We start from the raw sequence: 19,702 nt of genomic DNA, 5'->3' as shown, positions 1-19,702 counted from the left end.
GTGCAGCAGCAAAACAAGAAACTAGGTAAAAAGGGGAAGAAGCAGAACGGTGAAGTTGCCGCAGCTACTGCCGATAGGCAACAGCCACAGGCAATAAACCAGCCTGCGAATGAAGCCGCGCCTGCTCGTCAGAGCTCGCAGGCCTCGTTGGCTCCGGCTGCAGGTGTAGCCTCTAGTCTGGTCCCGCAGCATCGCATTCAGGGAGGTAGAAACTCAAATATGCCATTTACGGGGGCTTGTTTCCATTGCAACGCGATGGGACATAGGAGGGCGCAATGCCCGATAGCTCAGGTTAATCCGCGGGTAGTTTGTTATAAGTGCAGACAACATTATGCTAATAACTGCCAAACGCGAAATTCGGAACCGACATTATATTGTCAAGTTTGTGGGACAATCGGTTACGTCTTTAGAGAATGCTCTACTTGTAACCAGGTGAAGCAGGGAAACCTCAGCGCGGGAGCCGTCGACCGCTCGAAGACTCCTGCCTGAAATGGATTTAGCGGGCCATTGAGGTAGAGAATGTGCTTTGCTCAAAAAGCAAAAGCACTTCAGGTAGAGGAAATAGAGTTGAGGTAAAAGAAAACGAAAACAAGGCAAAAACTGCCGGTGTTGCGGCTTCTCTTTTAGACGAGGTAATAGGGGAATATCTGAAAGCAAAGACTAAGGTCAAGCGTGCAGTATTTGTAGAATACAAAGATCCGAAAAAAGGCAGCAAGGATGTAACGTGGTTTTTGGAGACACGTTACACATCGACGAGCGGATAAGGAAGCGTCAGGAGCCGCGCACACGAGCGATAGGTAGCGCGACAAATGTAAGGACAGAGAGAGAGAGCTAAACACAAACGACGTGAGAGAGGGAGTAGCGCGATGCCGAAATCACGAGCGCGACCGCAAGGAAAACCGCTTTCGGGCTCCGGCTACGGGACGCATCGTACACGAACAGCGACAACCAACGTGTTCTAAGGGAGCCTGAGCAACTCTGTAACCCGACGAGTAGCACGCGGCCCAAGCCCTTCCTGGCAGCGCATACGAGGAAGTAAAGCCCGGAGACGAGATCGAGATTCAGCGTAATTCGACGAGCGATGTGAGTCTGTTAGACCGATTACTCTCTCTCTCTCTCCCGAATATTAAAGCTGTAAATACGCTGCTCGGCGGAGCAGCAGCGATTGTGATAATCCGCGGCGAAACGAGCGATCGACTGACGCGAGACAATCTCAGATTTTGTATCATCACACTACAATAAAGATATTGATAATCGCTACCAAAATCTTCGTCATTGACGCCCGCTAATCTAAGCCACGGATCCCTCATCAGTCGACGCATCAGCAGGAGCTCTTTGGACCACGCCTTTCCGCGGGAAATCGCGTGCAGACGCGACTGCATACTATCTGAACGAGCCAGGCAAATATCCTCCTGCAGGGAGACTTTCGCGGATAATTCTAACACCGATTTATTAGGTTCTAGGGGATCCCGCACGCGAAAAGTACCTCCTCACAAGGAAACAGTAGAATTTAGAAATACATTTAAGGGCGAGTTTAGTAGCTCGACATTTAAAGATTTTCGGGTGCAGAGTGACGAGAGCACGAGTTTCCCTAGTAAGATCAGTAAAGAATCTGAACAGATAAATAAATGTGTCTCGTCGCACCAAGGTATGGAAACTTTTCAGAAAAGTTGAGAAGTTAATTCACGCAAAATTCTATCAGATAGGGATGTGCGAGACGCGAATAGGCTTAATAGATTTTGTGCGATGTGTAGCTCGCCCGAAAAATGCTTAACGAGGCAAAAAGAATTACCATCGTTACGTATAAACGAGAGGGAGTTAGACCCGGATATTTCGCCCACAGAGGGGCAGGCTTCGGTTAAAGCCGTCGCCTTAGGAAATTGTAAGGATTTAGTTGTCGATTGTGATAGTAAAGCGAGCTCAGGCGCTGCGCTCCTGTCGGAGTGGGTTACGACAAAGGTCGCAGTCACGCGAAATAAAGGTGAACTCGCTGATCATGTGTTGAGTTGTCGTTCGGTCGTCGGTTCCGACGTATCTACCGTTTTGGTGAGGGGAGAGTCTGAGTGTAACTCAGAAAAACCTAATCAAGCGGTAATGAATCAGATGCAGCGTTAGTCGCGGTAGTAGAGAATAGGTTCTTTATTAAGATCGATACAGGCGGGGAGGTTTACACAGCGCTGCTAGATTCAGGTGCTCAGGTATCAGTGGTGGGACTGAATCTTGGCCTACGTTTCAAGGACCGGTTAAAGCAGCCTACGATTTTTGTACAGGGTATCTCAGGCGAGAAGCCGCAAACGTGGGGCGATTTAAAGTTAAGTATTGAAATTGGCGGTAGGATGGATTGATTGATTGCGACGGCAGTATCTACACTTAAGCATGACTTGATTTTAAGAGCCGACTTTTGGATTACGTGGGATATAAACATTAGCTACGGTAATCGCGCTTGGCGGGCAGGCGACCAAGGCGATTGGAATCAGTTAGCAGAAAAAGGTAATAAATCGGTAGACGTTTTTGCGGAATGTGCAGGTTTAAGTAGCTACGAAGAGGCTCAACGAGAGACTATCTTGGCGCTCGTTCGCCGGATTGTCCTGGAGCCTGGTGAATCTCCGGCGGTTACAAAAGTTATCGAGCACGTCATAGATGTAGGTGATGCGCGCCCGATAAAAACATCGTTGCGCCGAATGTCGCCTCCTATATTAGCATTCACGCAGGAAGAAACCACGCAGCTATAGAAGGCGAAAATAATTAGGCCATCGAATAGTCAGTGGAGTAGCGCGCCGGCAATAGTACGTAAACAAGACGGCGGCTATAGGTTCTGCCTTGATTTTAGGCCGGTAAATGAGGTTACAAAAGTGGACGAGTATCCAATGCCTAGCATTGATGCTATTTTAGACAGATTACGCCGAGCAGTTTACCGGTCAAAAATAGATCTGCGAACGGCGTTTTGGCAAATTCCGCTTTCAGAGAATAGCAAACAATATACGGCGTTTTCGGTCTTAGTTTATGGGAGTTTGAGCGAATGCCGTTCGGTTTGGTAAATGCGCTGGCTACTTTCACGCGCCTTATGGATGCATTCTTCGGTCCAGAGTATGAGCCGCACGTTTTCTGGTATCTTGACGATTTGCTAGTAGTTAGCGTAGATTTTGACAGCCACGTGATTTGGCTAAAAAAAGTTTTGAAGCGTTTAGTAAGCATCGGCTTAGAAATCAACTTAGAGAAGTCCGATATCTTCTGTACCGAAGTAACTTACTTAGGGTACAGATCAGATAGTGAGGGTCTGCGTCCGGACGATGACAAGGTGAAACCCACAGTAGATTATCTTGCGTCGAATAACGTAGCTGAATTATGCCAATTCCTAGGTATGGTAGGATAGTATGCGCGTTTTATCGAACACAAGAATGAGCTAAAGGTTCCGTTGACCAAACTCATCCGAAAGGACCAGCCATGGGAATGGAAAGAAGAACAGCAAGTTGCATTTGAGAGGTTAAAGCACGCATTAACAGAGGCGCCGGTACTTGCGCGTCCTAACTTTGCGCGTCCCTTTTACTTGCACTGTGACGGCTCTTCTTTCGCGGTTGGCGCGTGTTTGGTACAGGTATTCGACGATGGCGAACATCCTATATGTTACACCAGTCGAATGTTAAACGCGCACGAGCGAAATTATACGGTTAGTGAAATCGAGTTTCTGGCGGTATTATTCGCGGTTAAAAAGTTTAGGCCGTATATAGAAGGTTCACACTTTGTCATCGTTACTGATCATAGTGCGATCACTAGAATTCTTAATAAACGCGAGCTCAAGGGTCGTTTGGAGAAATGGGTATTAGAATTTCAGCAGTTAGATTGCGAAATAGTACATAGAAAGGAAGCGCTGCACCACGTGCCTGACGCACTTTCGCGAGAATTTGAGGACGAGCTCGAGGTTTGCGCATTTGATAAAATACAGGATGTTTGGTATCTACAACGCGTGAAAGACGTTCTCCAAAGATCGAAGAAATTTGAAAATTGGAGGGTAGAAAATAATATCCTGTATCGGTTCATGCGCGATCACCTGCTCGACCCGGTGACTAATCGCGAGGGATTCTGGCGCATGGTGGTGCCACTGCAGTACCGGGAAAGGTTGTTGAGAAATGCTCATTGCGAACCGTTCTCCGGAAATTTCAGCCGTGAAAAGACTTACGATCGAATTGTTCGTGAGTATTATATATACTGGCCAGGAGTGTGGTATGATGTGAGAACGTTCCTAGATGAGTGCTCTCAATGTCAGAAGTACAAGGTAGTCCAGCAGGCGCCTCAAGGCCTAATGGGTAAACGCGTAGTAGAAAGGCCATGGGCGGTGGTAGCGACTGACGTGGTAGAGCTGCCCCGTAGCAAAAATAAGTTTAAATACCTGGTGATTTTTCAGGACTTATTTACCAAGTGGGTCGAGTTAAAACCGCTACGTTCGGCAGACGGTCCTGCTCTTGTTGCCGCGCTTGAGGAGTTAATCCTGTTTAGGTGGGAAACTCCGGAAAATATCGTTAGTGATAATGCAAAAGCATATAAGAGCAAAGTGTTTCAAGACAGGTTGCGAGAATATGGTATCGAACACGTATTTTGCCCTGCGTATCATCAGCAAAGCAACCCGATCGAGCATGTAAACTGAACGCTAAAAACGATGATAGCAATGTTTGTAGATGCAGATCACACGAGCTAAGATAGATACTTGCATGAACTACGTCACGCTATCAATACGGCGACTCAGGCGTCTACAAAGGTGACGCCGGCGTTTCTAAACTTTGGTAGGGATCCGCGCCCGGTAAAGAGTTTAAGGCGTAAGATCGAGGTAAAAGTCCCTATTCTTAAGATAGATACGAAGGCATGGGAAGATAGGCTATCACGTTTAAATGCGTTACGCGACTTGGTAGCTAGGCATATTGATGAAGCTCGGGAAAAGTAAAAGAAACACTACGATAAGGGTAGACGTCAGGTGTTTTTTCAGGTAGGTGATTTGGTTTTGCGCAAATTGCATACGCTTTCGAGCGCGGCGGATCGTGAAAACGCGAAAATTGATCCAAAATTCGACGGACCGTTTGAAATTATTTCAGTAATTTCGCTCGAGATCTACGAGTTAGCGACAAATAGTAAGCATCGTACGGCTAGGGTACACGTCTCGGAAATTAAGCGATATATACCGCCGCGTAAGGTAAATAAATAGTTTATGAAACAGGACAGGTGTAATAAGTGAATTGTTTTGTAATTTTAAGAGGCCATCCTCTAGTCAGGCACCAACACTACCTAGGATGGCGGAGGGAGCCGTTGTTGAGGCAACAAGCGTCCTTCAGCCACCGGTCTCGTTGGCTGCCGACAAGGGGAGAGCCTCGAGAATTAGTACGGGTACAGTTGCCGAGAAGGCGGGAGAGGCAGGCAAGAGGATGGAAGTTGTGGTACCGCCGACCCCACATCGTCAGATTGCTAGTATTCTCAATATTCCTCGTCGAACCGTAGACTACAATGTAAATAAATTTAAAAGTAGCGGCAGTGTTGAAGACAAGAAGCGCTCTGGTAGACCGCGGAAACGATTGCTTTTACCATTTATGTGAAATCCAATAACTTGATAACGTTTACTAAAATCTCTCGGTGCCATACTTCAATAATATGTTACTATGGTAAACAATTTTTTAGAAGATTAGAACAACATTAAAAAAAAATTTTTTTCACTAATCATTAGTTTTGTCAGTTTTGGTAGATTAGATTAATTTTTCTACTTAGATTTTTCGTTGATCGAGATTTGCATACAATTAAAATTTGTCTACAATTAATAGAATAGCTTCGAGTATAAATGATCTGTTTTATTATTCCAAAGTGAAATATTGAAAAAATTAGACTACTTGATATTACGACTGAAAAAAAAATGTTTTCATATGATTATGAAATTTCGTTCACGTATTCTACTTATAAAATAAAACATTTACTTCCAAGAAAATTTTTTTCTACAATTCGAATTTTCCGAGATACAGAGCAATGAATATAGATGCTGTTTTCGAATGAAATGTTCATATAATCGCTGAATTTAAACGAAAATTATTTTGGAATGAGTGTTTTGGATAGTGCAGAAAAAGAGCTAAAAAATGCTATGTTTAGAATTTTTCTACGATTTTTTTTCTCGAAATGGCAAGCGGTTAAAGAAAAAGCAAAAATTTCGTAATTTTTGTTTTGATATTCGCCGCCCTATCTGCAAGGTAAATATCTAAGCATGATTTTAATATACACCATTAAAAAGTGCTCGAAAAACCCTTTCAAATGAGCCCCCGCAGAGCTCTGTAGGTGTATTTCCAGCCGAGATATGGAGTTTCAAAGTTATAGTCGTTTTGTTCTTAGGTGGGCAAAGATTATTGGGCGGAAGTGTATATATATATATATATATATATATATATATATATATATATTATAACGGGGTTTTGACCCAGCGCGGGTCACTCGTTATATAAATTACGAGGGGATTAAAACAGCTCGGTGTGGGCCTCGTAATGGGCTGCGCAAAGCCTAGCCCAGCAGCAACAGGAACGTCGTGGTGCAGCGTCTGTTACCTTGGCCCGCGGAGAGCGTCGTGTAGTCCTATGGGCGCTTTGGATCGATCGCGAAATTCAGGCGCGAAAGCCGGACGGAACGGGATTGCTCACGATAGGTAAAAAGGGAGCGCAAAAGAAGAAAGCAGATATACGAATAACATCGAGTTTACTACGGAAAGTAATACAAAATTAGTACGCAGCGTAAGCGGGAGAGAGAGTGGCGAAAAGCTAGCGAGAGAGACATGTATTCGAGAAGGTACTTACAATAATATCTCGGCGTTAGCCCTGCAGGCGATGTCCTCAGCCTCGCACGTAGCTCGCGATGACGCGCAGTGTACAGCTCGGGTGCAGTCAAGAAGCGGGCGGCCTTAAAGGCTCGCACGCGCGGTCGCAGGAACTAGCCCGCCAAAGGCACTAGGGGCAATCTCGGCACCGATATCTCACACCGAGTGGACACTCGCGTATTCGCAGACAACCGAAATGTCAGTCACAAAAGGTTAGTCGCGTAAAGTCGGATAACAAAGATCGCGAGCACAAGTATAGCCGCTCGTCACACGTCCACGTGCTTCGAAGTCGCCGGTACAAGAAGAAGTGTTATCGCGCGCCTCTGCCTCACTCTCCTGCTCGCGCGCGTCGCGCCGGCCTCCCGAATTCTCTCTCTCTAGCTCGCCCTCTATTAGCGCTCTCTCTGACTTACCTTTGGCTGCCATACATGTGGGATAATTATAAGACAATTATATATATAAGAATAATTATAATTATGTATAGGGAGAGAGAGACATAACGAGGGTCTGGCCGCTCGTTATAATATATATATATATATATATATATATATATATATATATATATATATATATTATAATGAAAATAGCTACATATTTGTGTATATGTCTTCCTGGTAAAATAGATTTTTGCTCGCGTAGACAGAATCACTCTTGTGTAATTTAGTCAAATTGCATATAAAAACAATACGTATATAGGACTCCTCTTTTTTCTCTTTTATATGTTACTTATATAATTGTTGTTAACATTAGTAAAAGATATCTATGCTACGTAATATTCTCTTTTCATTAAATAAAGTCGATTATATAATACTCTTAACGAATTTATAATCCGTAAAAATCATATTCTTTTTCCTTCCTGAAATGACTACTTATGAGGGGGGGTCAATAAGTGTTCACAAAATCCAAGAGATGGTGCTCGCCACGCTTAAATTATGATGTTTTTGGCAAGCAATACAACTAACTAGATATCGTACAAAGTTTCAGCTCGATTCATTAAGTCGTTTTTTTGTGAGCGTTGGTTGAAGAAAAAGTTATTGGTTTATTTGCAAAATGGAAAAAACAGAGTTTCGAGCGGTGATGATACATTTTCCTTTGAAAAGTCTTACACCAAAAGAAATTACAGTTGAGTTGAACGCCGTTCATGGCAAATCTGCCCCTGTGTTTAAGACTGTTTATAACTGGGTAAATGAATTTAAACGCCGCCCTACAACAATAAAAGATAAACCTCGTGCAGGACGCCCCGTAGAAGTGAGTACGCCCGAAATGGTCAACAAAATCCACGATATGGTGTTGAGTGATAGAAGATTAAAATTGCAAGAATTAGTTAAGGCCACAGGGGTATCAAAGGGTACAATCATTTCAATTTTGCATGTAAAATTGGGGATAAAAAAAATATCAGCAAGATGGGTGCCGCGTTTGCTCACTATTGAAAACAAACGAAACCGCGTGGTCACCTCTTAGGCACTTTTAGCACGCATACGTCGTAATCCGGAAGACTTGGCGTCGACTCGTAACTGTAGACGAAACAAGGGTACACCACTACACTCCTGAAACCAAAGAACCGTCCAAACATTGGATTATCCCAGGAGAACCAGCCCCAAAGAAGGCAATGACAGTAAAGTCCGCTGGAAAGATTATGGCCACGGTTTTCTGAGATTGCGTATGGAATCATCTACATCGACTACTCGGAAAAGGGTCAGACGATCACTGGACAATATTATGCGTCATTATTAGGTTAGCTGAAAGAAAAAATCAGAGAAAAACGTCCTCACTTGAACAAAAAAAATGCCTCTTTCTTCAAGACAATGATCAAGTTCACACGTGTGCAGTTCTGATGGCAAAAATTAACGATTTAAAGTTCAAATTAATTGACCATCCACCATATTCGCCTGATTTGGCTCCCAGTGACTTTTTCTTATTTCCTAACCTCAAAAAATGGCTTGCCGGACAACGATTCACGTCGAAAGAAGTCATCACCGAAACAAATGCCTATTTTGAGGGTTTTCAGAAATCATATTTTTCCGATGACTTACAAAAACTAGAAGGCCGTTTAATAAAGTGTATGGACCTTCAAGGAGATTATGTTGAAAAATAAAAAAAAATTACATACGCAAAACTTTTATTTCCTTCTTTTTGTAAAGACTTATTGACCCCCCTCGTATTACAATATGAAATTTATAAACAGTGTATTGAAAGCGCTATACGTTGGAAAAAGGGTAATAAAGAAGAACGAGAGTGTATGCCTTAAATAAACAGATTGCCTGCGCGTGTGGGCAGGGAGCCATTTTAACCTTTTATTTCGCTCTGAGCTAGAGGCCGCTTGGCTGCTGAAAAGAGCTTCAAAACACCAACCAAGTTAGCTTTATAGCCATTGGCGCATTACAACTAGTAGCAGAGTATGATCGTGAAGGAAATCTTTTATTTTTTTTTCCTTTTATTAAATATAATTTTTCCATATATAAAATAAATATATAAAATATTTTCGAGCTTCGTAGAGATTAGTGCGTGACACTGTTAAGACCAAAACCCCAGAAGCTGACTTATCGACTTGTATTTCGTTTTGATTTTGAAAATTCTTTCACATGTTTTGTGAGAAAATTTTTTTCGCTTACTTTTGCTTGTCAGCAAAATCTTTTGTTCTTTCGCTTGAAAGTTTTATTATATTTTTTTTGTTATGTTGTACATTAGTCGAGTTTTTGCATTGTCGAACTCCAAACTAATCTACTCATGTGACGTCGGGGTTGCTCTCAGGTACGCTTGAAGTAAGCGTATATTCAGGGTTGCTCTGATTTGGCTATCGCATAAGCTGGGACGAGCAATATTGTTGCGTGCAGAAAACTGTATGCTAGTGCGGGATGTAATAACCAAATGTTATTACGAACATACCAGACTCAGGCTTAATGTGTTCTTAAGGGACTTTATGAAAATCCACCAGACTCTCGATTAATGAATTTCGAAAGAAGGGATTAAAAAAAAAGAAAGAAAAGGACAGTCAGAAATAAGGTTTTACTTACTTTTTGTTTTATTTGATTGTTTGATATTTAGACTGCGCACTCTCTGCTCTTTGACCTCTATCTCTCTCTCAATTCTCAATTCTAGATGCACTTGGCTGACTTCTTGGCACTACACTGCACTACTGATTCTTTAAAAATTTTTCTATCCTGTGTTTCCTCCAGCGCTCACTCTGGTCCCATAGTTTTGTGAAACGATAACGACTAAGTTTTGTATTGTTAGAAAATTTTCTAATCATATCTAGGATGTCTTTATTGGTCTGTGGGTGTGAATTTTCAGAGAGAGATAGGGCAGTCCTTTTTTAACTTGAGCCTTTTTCTTCAGAAAGAGCTCTTGGAGTGCCACTTTTAAGAGCAAGAGTGACGCTATGATTTATAATTACTTATACAAAAGCGGACTAGACTTATTTAATTTTAACGATACATAGTGATTATTTAATAACTATAAATTACAATAATTCAATAATTAACTATTATAAACATTTAGAAAAATCCAAAAACTTCTAAGAGTTATTATAAAATGCATTACGGTTCTATTGTTGCTTTCACTTAAACCACGAAATTATTTATAAGTTATTTTGTGATTGCAAGGGTTGAACTGGATAAATGATATATTTTTAAAAGATGCGCATTGTGGTATAATAGTAACTTACAAAATTGATGAAAATCCATTAAATATTACGGATATTTTTTTAAAATTCGGTGGGAAAAAAGATAGATTGCATTTTTATGGCCCCTCCTCTTATCGGCGAAATAACGCTTCAAGATGTATACACGATGATCGTAGGCTCCTGTCAACATATGCGTGTGGGATAAAGCAGGATAAAGCGTTGATGGTAAGGTCGGGTACGCAGGCTCGGGCCACTATCAAGTTTTATATAAACACCTTATCTCAAATGCGTTTTCATCATGGGTTTTCATCATGAAGGTTCCCACTCCGTTCTTAATATTTATTTCTATTAATTAACTAGGCTAAAAAAGACTAAGTTACTGCCCGCCGTCAGACTCATTATAAAATAAAATAAAAGAACTATGTAAATAAATCAAGTAAATACGAAAATTAAACATTAATTATATAAATGTTAATCTTATTATTTTCAGTTATTTTCTTTTTCCGACAAACATTAATAATATAACTAGTTAAATTGCCATTAATTACATTCCTTTAAAAAATGATTCAAATAATTTTTATCTACAAGTAATCATACAATTATTTTCTAACAAATAATTGTAATTTAATTGCAAATATCATATCGCATAATTTTATATTTCTGTAAAAGTTTATCTTTTCTTTTACAAGGCTGGGCTCATATAATACCGAATTAAGTAGTAATTTACATGGAGGTTTGACGTTTTTTTACAATATATAAACTCCTTTGAAGATAACAATTAATAAATAAAATCATGACAGATCAAGCTATGTTAGATCTCTCAACAACATGTCTGCTAGCTTTATGCTGCAGAATATTGTCTAAGATATTTGCGAATTCGATGGAAAGAAGGTTCCATTGAAGGACTTTGTTCAAGATATACGCAATGGAAAGACCCTCATCCCAAGTGGACAAGAATAAAATATCATTCGGCTTCTGATTTCTAAACTTCAAAGACCAGCGCGGGAGTGTATTATTTATGGTAAATCCGTAAAGGCTGTCGCTTACTTGATAAAAATTCTGAAGGAGCGATTGCACCCTGCAAGGACTTTGCATACTATGACTCTAAAATTCATAGTTTATGCATGAAGCAAGGAGACTCGGTTGGAGATTTTTACGACAGGATAAATATTCTGTGAAACTATACGCAAAATGCTCTGGAGGAAGAGCACGGCAGTAATTACACCGATGCAATGATGACTCCGATGCAGAACTTGACAATAAAACTTTCTTCAAAGGTTTACCAAAGGAAGTCAGTAACCTGGTAGATATTAATCAACCCGAGATTCTCAATGAAGCATACAAGAGAGCGAAAACACCGACAAGGTAGAGGACAATATATTCAAAACGAAAGAAGCCGAAAAGGTTTTAAATATCCCAGAGGGAGGACCGGGGACCAGTTTAACGTCGAACGAAGTATGGTAGAAAGATTGGAAGCCAGCCTGCGATGCCATAAAAGTTTGAACAATGTATCCTATTAATAGGATGATATGGGACTTTTCAAAGAACGATATCTCCGCTTCAAAAAATTTAATTGAAAAAATTAGGTAGTATTTTTTTAAAGTAAACAACTTGCCCTTTCGAATGCTCTTTTCAATTTTTAACTAAAACGGAAATTAGTGACGTGAGAAGAGTTCAAAAACAGCGAAAAACAGTCTCTTTTGCACTTTTAGGTTAGGATATCTCAGAAATTAAGGGTGATGGATCAATTCTGAGGCCAGATTCAGATTCAGCGTATCAAATTCCTTCTGGTACACTATTTCTGGTTTCTGAGTCGGACCTGTGTTATGTAACAAAGATAGGCACGCCATCGCCGCGCTTTTGCTACCAATTTTTTAAGCTCTCAATGATCAAAAAGGAGAGGACAAAGGAGGATAGCTCAGTAAATGATTTCGAGCACAAACTTTCTGAATTTAACGTAAAACTTATTATCACAAACAAAGCTAACTTGCAAGACTTACTATTAATACAAACTATTATAACATATTAACTTGCAAATTTTATTACTAATAAATAATATAAAAAACGCACGGACCTTATTACTAATACCGGCGGCAAACAAGTCGCGGATCACCCGACAGCAGAATCGTCTTGACTAATCGCGTTTAAAAAGACCCACTGCTCGTACAAAGAATCTTAGGTAGCCTACGAGTAAACGCCTGACTACCGAGTATTATTGTACTTAGCCTAATCTATTCCCTAGAGAGAGAGAGAGAGAGACAGAGACAGAGATTCGATTAGATTAGTTCGTTTATTGCGCCAATGACGTGGAACCCCGTCTGGCAGTTTAGAAAAGTAGAAATCAAAAATAACAAAATTTATAAAATGACAGAACGAGAGATGCAAGAATAAATATTAACGCATTTGACTATTTAAAGAAGATAAGTTTAGATAAATGCGTGAGTTGTATGTACGATGAGCAGCGAATTTACAATAGCAATAATAGTCAGGTGACTCAAAAATGTATATAAATATGAAAATACAATAAATTATGTAACATATAATAAAGTAGAAATATATATAAATTGTCAGGGAGAATCTCGGCTAGGCCGATCTCGTCCGTTTGGCTCTCGCAAATGTCCGTGCGCCGCGCCAGGTTGAGAGTGTGTACGTTTGGCACACACACTCATGCTTGGACCTTTTGTTTGCGAGGTGCTGAACACGGGCTGAGCTGACGACTGGAGCGACGCAGATGGCGCAGAAGAAGAGAGAAAGAGAGAGAGAGAGCGCTCGAATTGCGGATCGCCGCGGAAAATTTGAGAGAGTCTCTGCTAAGCAATCAGCAGAGAAAGTCGCGTGGGCGGATAAACCGAAAGGTCACGGTTTTTTCGAGTTGGCCTCGCGACCTCGCCGACGTTTGTTTCTTTCGGAGACACGCCCGGTGCGCGGACGAGTGATAGAGCGTGAGGCTGGGTCGCGCCCAGCCGTGTCCCGAAAGATACCCGGCACCGGTGCGTGTGGGTAACCGGCGAGGTGCGCGGGTGAGCGTGCGAGGAATTTGACGTGCTGCAGCGCCGAGCAACGAGGAGGCGGCAGAAACAACGGCAACAGCAATTTCTGGGAGATACGAATTGAGGCAGCTATATTGTGGAGCAAGCGAGGGGACGAGCGAGAAGACAAATAGCGACGACAACAAGTATCAGCGAGACGGTCAGCAAGGAGCACACCAGTGACGTCACACTGAAGAGCGCTCTAGCCGTCAGAGAGACTGAAGGTCGAGGTCGGTGCCGTATTTTTCTCTTGATTCTCTCTCTCTTGCATGTTTGGGCGTCAGTCTATGGCTGGTAGCACAGCAGACCTGCTGGCTACCCGTTGATAGCCTATCAGCGAAAAGTGTTTGTCGGGCATTTGTTATAATATCTAGTTTTTATAATGGAATCGGCAGGCTGACCAGCCACTGATTCACCTTCGCGTTCGCGCTTGTTATTGTGCCGCTCGTAGTGTGTAAGTCCGAGGTTGCCGTATTGTAATCGTTTGTTGACAATTAAAAGACTAGCGTATTAATCCGCTGTTGTGTTTATTCGCCGCTGTATCACTCCTCATCCCGACTTCGAATCTGTGCGTTTAACGTATTTATGCTCGACGCGTTATTCAGTCGTGGGAACGTCTTTTGCTTCCCGAATCCCCGAATAAATAATTTGTGCGGACGGTCGCGAGCAATCCAGACGGGTACGGCCGGAATTCTCCATTACAAAATAACAATATAATGAAAATAACAGATAAAACAACAATAATAACAATAATAAAAGATGAAAATAATAAAAATAATAAAAGTAATAAAAAATAATTAAAAAAAAAATAAATAATAACAACGCGATAGCACCTATTTTATAAGAAAGGACTGAAAGGAGGAGATGTAAAAGGGAAGCGACGTGCATTTGGCTAAAAACACCTAAGTTTGATTAGCTATTTAATGAACCAAAGGTCGATAGTGGGTATTTGTGGGAAGTTGGATAATTTTGGGAGAACGCGACTGGATTGACTTTGTTTGGAATACTAGTGTAATCGGAAAGTGCCGGCACTGGCATTAGGTTTTCGCGAGTCGCCTTCTCAATACATGCACTAGCCTCATAATTTAAAAACAGGTCACGTGTCCAATCCTTGAAGGCAGACATCTAATCAGTGGAGAACAGGGTTACGCTCAATGAAATGAGTATCCAAGGATAACCATGAATAAGGATAACAACTGAATGGTTCCAGGCCTCAGTTCGAGGAGCTTCGTATTCAAATGCTGATGGTGGAAGCAGGACAGACAAGTTTTTAGCTAAGTAGTGAGGCGATTTCCTAGACAATACAGAGTAGGCCAGAACGGCAAGGGCTCTATACCTATTTGATGTAAATGATAGCCAGCCTAGGGCTAATCTATGGTGGGTGATGTGGCTGTTTAAGGATAGTGAAGGTATGTATGGGATCCATCCTATTACGAAGCGTACACAGGCGTTTTGGGCAACTTGTAGTTTAGACGAGCTGAATGCAGACCACTGAGAGGTAATCGAAATATGGAAAAATGAGCCTCTCGACAAGAACTTTTCTGAGGGTAGTCGAGAGAGATTTCCTGTGGAAGCGGAGTGAAGCCAAGAGCCATATGCCCTCCTCGTCACGCTTCTGACATGTTCGGTCTAATTTAGCGTTAGAGTCAGTATCACACCCAGGTTGCGAGCGCTGATGTCATAATCGAGTGGAACCTCGTTAATGGTGATCTTCGCGATGTCATCCAAGTTACTAGCCCTAACGTACTGTTCGCTGCCCAGTATCATGACCTTAGTCTTGGTAAGATTGAGAGAGATGTCGTTTCTTAGGGCCCAGTCCGCTATAGCCTGGACATCGAGCTGCACCCTCCCCAATGCCTCCGCAAGACTGCCGGGATGACAGTGAAGGTAGACCTGCGTGTCGTCGGCATACATCATGTAATTAATGAAGGAGAGGACAGAGGGCAGGTCCGAGATATAAATTGCAAATAGCAATGGTCCCAGAATACTACCATGCGGTACTCTAGTAGCAGCCCTGAGCCAGTTCGTTACCTACCGTCCTCCTCCACAACGGCCTGAAACCTGTTAGTCAGATAGCTAATAAACCAGTTCAAGACAGTATCAGACAGGTAAAGGTCCCTGAGCTTGACCATCAGACGACCATGGAGGATAACGTTGAAAACCTTAGAAAAATCCAGCAGGACGAGGATTCTAATTTTACGTTCCTCAATGGCCCTGCGGATGTCATCAAGGACACCCAAGAGTGCAGTCTGAGTGCTGTGAAACCTCACGAAACGGTCCTGCTGTGGATCACGCAGCTGGCAGCAGTGAACCTCTCAAGCACCTTTGATAACTCGGATAACCTTGCTATCGGTCTGATGTCCGATAAAAGAGCGGGCGAAGGTACTTTGGCAAGAGAGGTGATGAGAGACCGTTTCCAGGAGGTCGAAAAAACGCCGCACAATAATGATCTGTTAACAAGATGCGTAAGAGACGAGAGACAAGTAGAAGAGACGAGTTTAAGCATCTTGACAGGCAAACCATCGGGACCGAATGTTCTGGATGAGGACGAGTTCAGTGCATCCATAACCTCCTGGCTAGTAACCTCATGAAATTCCAATGGAGAGTGAGCATGAGGAACATTTGGGGGACGCGCTAAAAGGGCGTCAAGAAAGTCCGATGTCATGGGAGGAGACGAGTTGACTATATTGGCAAAGTGGGTATTTAGTACGGCTGGGGGAAAAAATCGAAACGGGGATGGAAGAGCGCGCTTAGTGACTCCCAGGTTTCGTAACTCGCTCTATCTGGAGAGGGAGAGAGAGAGAGAGAGAGAGAGAGAGAGAGAGAGAGAGAGAGAGAGACAGATAACCATGTGTCTAACTGTCCGGGTCATTACCACAAATCTTCTTAGTTACGCGCTCGCTGCTGGGCAGAAACACGAAGGAAAGCAGCTGTCTTCATGGTGACTGGGCGTTTGTACGGGGTCAATGTAAACGTACCGTCCACGTCTTTCTCGAAGTATTCCTCCTGAAGAAGGGTCTTTCGATAACGGGCTAGTAAATCTTATAGCGTCAAACCAACTGAACGTTGCTACTTATTCTTTAATCGAAATAGAGATCAAAATTGCTTATGATTTCGATATGATCAACACCAGATCAATTCTTTTCTGTACCCAGACCAGAAATCAATTCTCAAACTCGTTAACAAAAGGACCCATATCGTTACTATTAAATATAAGATAAACTATACAAAATAATGGACACTCATAGAGAAAAGATTTATGAACTAGTAATCCGACTGCAACAAAAACTCAAAAAGCTAGAGAATGAAAATGTCCAGCTAGAGTATATGATCTCGATACAATCTTTTGGAAAGATGCTGCAAGCAAGGGTGGATCATCTTAGTAGAGCATCGGAGCGCTTCTTAAAAATTATTCATGCGCTAAAAGAAAGAAAGGCGCACTCGGACTCAATTGACTCAAATATGTTGCACCAAACAGCTAATTACATAAAACATACAGTATTGGACCTTGATTTCCCAGTGTCGACCGAGTACTTAAGAAATTGTTAAAGTTTCAAAGGTTGAAGCATTACATCGAAATGGAAGAAAATACATTGTTTTGTATTTACCTCTTGTTGGCAGGAATTACTATAATCTGTATAAACTACACTCAGTCTTGGTACCACAATCGCCCATGTCAGCCGGTAAGTCAGCATATATAAAATATAAATATCCATATTTAGCCCTAAGTTCGGACTAGAAACGATATATACAAATAGATCATCGTTCCTTAGGGGATTACATAAGGATTTATTATACCTTTATATGTTCGTTAAAAGGACCCCTACTCGACGTCAATCTCGATAGAAATTGTGAATTGAGAATAGTATCACAACCTGCAAACCAAGAACTTTATTACTGTAATATAATTATACAAAATCAACAAATGATATTATTAATATATATTAATATGATATTATTATATATTAATATATATTATTATTATGTAATGAACAATTCGTGGATATTTTCCGCCTATTAACAAGACATGGTTTGTATTGCATGTCCAAAGCGAGTGGACTAAATGATCCACATACAAGGCACATAGGAATACTAAAAATTGCACCCGTTGCATTGGGTATACTAATGATGCAAGCCTGCTGACGGAAGCTATTAATAATAACAGAAACAGCTATCTATACAAACCTAACCTAAATCTTAATTTGATCAGATTGTACCCTATATTGGATCACTTGTCGAAAATAGACATTAAATTAAAAAAATGGGTTTAGCAGTCCGGAATTCGGACTAGTCAAGAAAAGACTCTAGATGATATTACGAAAAAAGTAGAACTGATACGACAACATCAAAACATAACAGAAGAAACGATCACTAAAAACTAAAATTAGTGAACACAAAAGTTCTATAACCGATGGTATAAAATTATTCGATGATCAAGATAGATTACTTCTAATTCTAAAATATATTTATAATGATTCAGAATATTCCCTTTAATTTTAAGGACGTATATATTTTAGGCAGAGAACACAATATACAGAAAAGAAGTACTTAAAGGTGATGCACATTAATGTGATTGACAATAACATAAATGAAAAACAAGATACACAATTCTTAAATAGTAACTACAAGAAATTAAATAGTTTTATTTAAAAAAATCTGTAAAAACACATTTGATCTTAGTAATTTAAAATACTTAGAGGAATATTTGTATTGGTCAATAATTTAAATACTTAGGGATACATCTGTAAAGTATTGATTAGATAAATGGAATTGTCGCATTTCTTGTGCGCACTCCAATCATTACATAGACATACAGTTGCATGCAAAATTATCTGGCCAATCATAATCATATAATTAACTGTGGTTGAAATAGCATAAAATATTAACTTTCATATATCATTATAAAGTACATTTATTGTGCTACATTATTACATAGTTAGATAATTAAATATAACAATCAATAATTACTTATAAAACAACGAAAATTTTTGATACTTCATAAATATCCGGCCAAACAGAAATTACTTAGTAAACGAGGTCTGTCCGGAAAGTATCGGGCCTACGTTTATATCTTCGCGCCATAGTGTTCGAGCGACCTCTACCGGACAAAAACGTCAACAGTAAAGTCTCACGAATCCATTGGTTACTTACTGACACCTACCGGACGTATAGTTCATGCGCAGCGTGTCTTTGTTTACAGTGCCTTTTTCGCATTCGCCCGATTTTGATATTGTCAAAAATGACTGAAAAACAAGATCAACGAATTTGCATCAAATTTTGCTTTCAACTCGGAAAAACGAGATCGGAAATTATTGAAATGATGGCAAAGGCCTTCGGAAGCGAGTGTATGAGTAAAACACGAATAAAAGAGTGGTATAAACGGTTCAAGGATGGTCGCACTTCTGGCGATAGTGATTCTCGTTCCGGCTGACCTTCGACGACAAAAACAACAGATAATATTGAGCGGATGCGACTTGCAATCGAACAAGATCGTCGTATGACTGTGCGAGAACTAGAAGAAGACCTTGGGATAACAAAAACTATCATTTCAGAAATTTTAACCGAAAATGCTCACAGCAGAGCAGAAGAACATTCGCTTAGAAGAAATCGATCTGGAAAATCTAGAAATGGTCAATAATGATGAGAATGTGCTTAGAAAAGTTATTACACGTGATGAATCATGGGTTTATGGTTATGATCCTGAAAAAAAATGTTACGTGTTTTCTAATAGACACACACGTCGTTAGTGTCTTTTTAGCAAACGAGCGACACTATAACTCGATGTGGTGTATTGTTGCATATATGAGGCCCCGCTCACTTAACGCTCGCAAGTTAATTATTAAATATATTTTACGTAAAGTATATTTATGGGACATAATTATAAAAAAAAATCAAATAACTGGAATATATTTATATAGAGGTTCTCCTACTACTATTGCAAATATAGGCACGATTATTTATATATGTATCATAAAGTAATTATATAGGTCGAAACTCTCATTAGTCTCGACTCTACTGGTTAAAGACGAAGGTATTAGCTGTAGTAATAGGGCTGCAATTTAAACTATTGGAAAATTATTCGTAACAATAAATATACTACTAGATTTATATATATTTCCGAACTACAGGTAATAATTTATTCGTTAAGGAAATTTCTCTTGAAGCCGATTTATCGTTGATTTAACTATAATTATGTAAAGTTCGAATTAAAGCTTACTC

The 19,702-nt window shown here is 40.7% G+C and overlaps 1 protein-coding gene across 5 annotated transcripts in view; it reads right to left on the bottom strand.

Moving 5' to 3' along the window:
- The window catches only part of LOC131674545 (protein GVQW3-like), a 119,402-nt gene that overhangs the window by 59,525 nt on the left and 40,175 nt on the right, over nt 1–19,702 (bottom strand). For 2 of the 5 annotated variants that reach the window (XM_058953317.1, XM_058953397.1), the window contains exons 3-4: nt 17,282–17,358; nt 17,092–17,218 (exon numbers count right to left, since the gene is read on the bottom strand). The exons of 2 other annotated variants lie outside the window; for them this stretch is intronic. In XM_058953317.1, coding sequence (XP_058809300.1) covers nt 17,111–17,218; nt 17,282–17,358 — 185 coding nt within the window. In that variant the 3' untranslated portion in view covers nt 17,092–17,110. The remainder of the gene's footprint in view (nt 1–17,091; nt 17,219–17,281; nt 17,359–19,702) is intronic. One more of the 5 variants, XR_009302885.1, reaches the window with a different exon arrangement.

The sequence above is a fragment of the Phymastichus coffea genome, unplaced genomic scaffold, assembly GCF_024137745.1.
Source record: "Phymastichus coffea isolate CEN01 unplaced genomic scaffold, Cenicafe_Pcof_1.1 PCOF00001, whole genome shotgun sequence".
Lineage (NCBI taxonomy): Eukaryota > Metazoa > Arthropoda > Insecta > Hymenoptera > Eulophidae > Phymastichus > Phymastichus coffea.
This window is presented reverse-complemented; position numbering and strand designations above follow the sequence as displayed.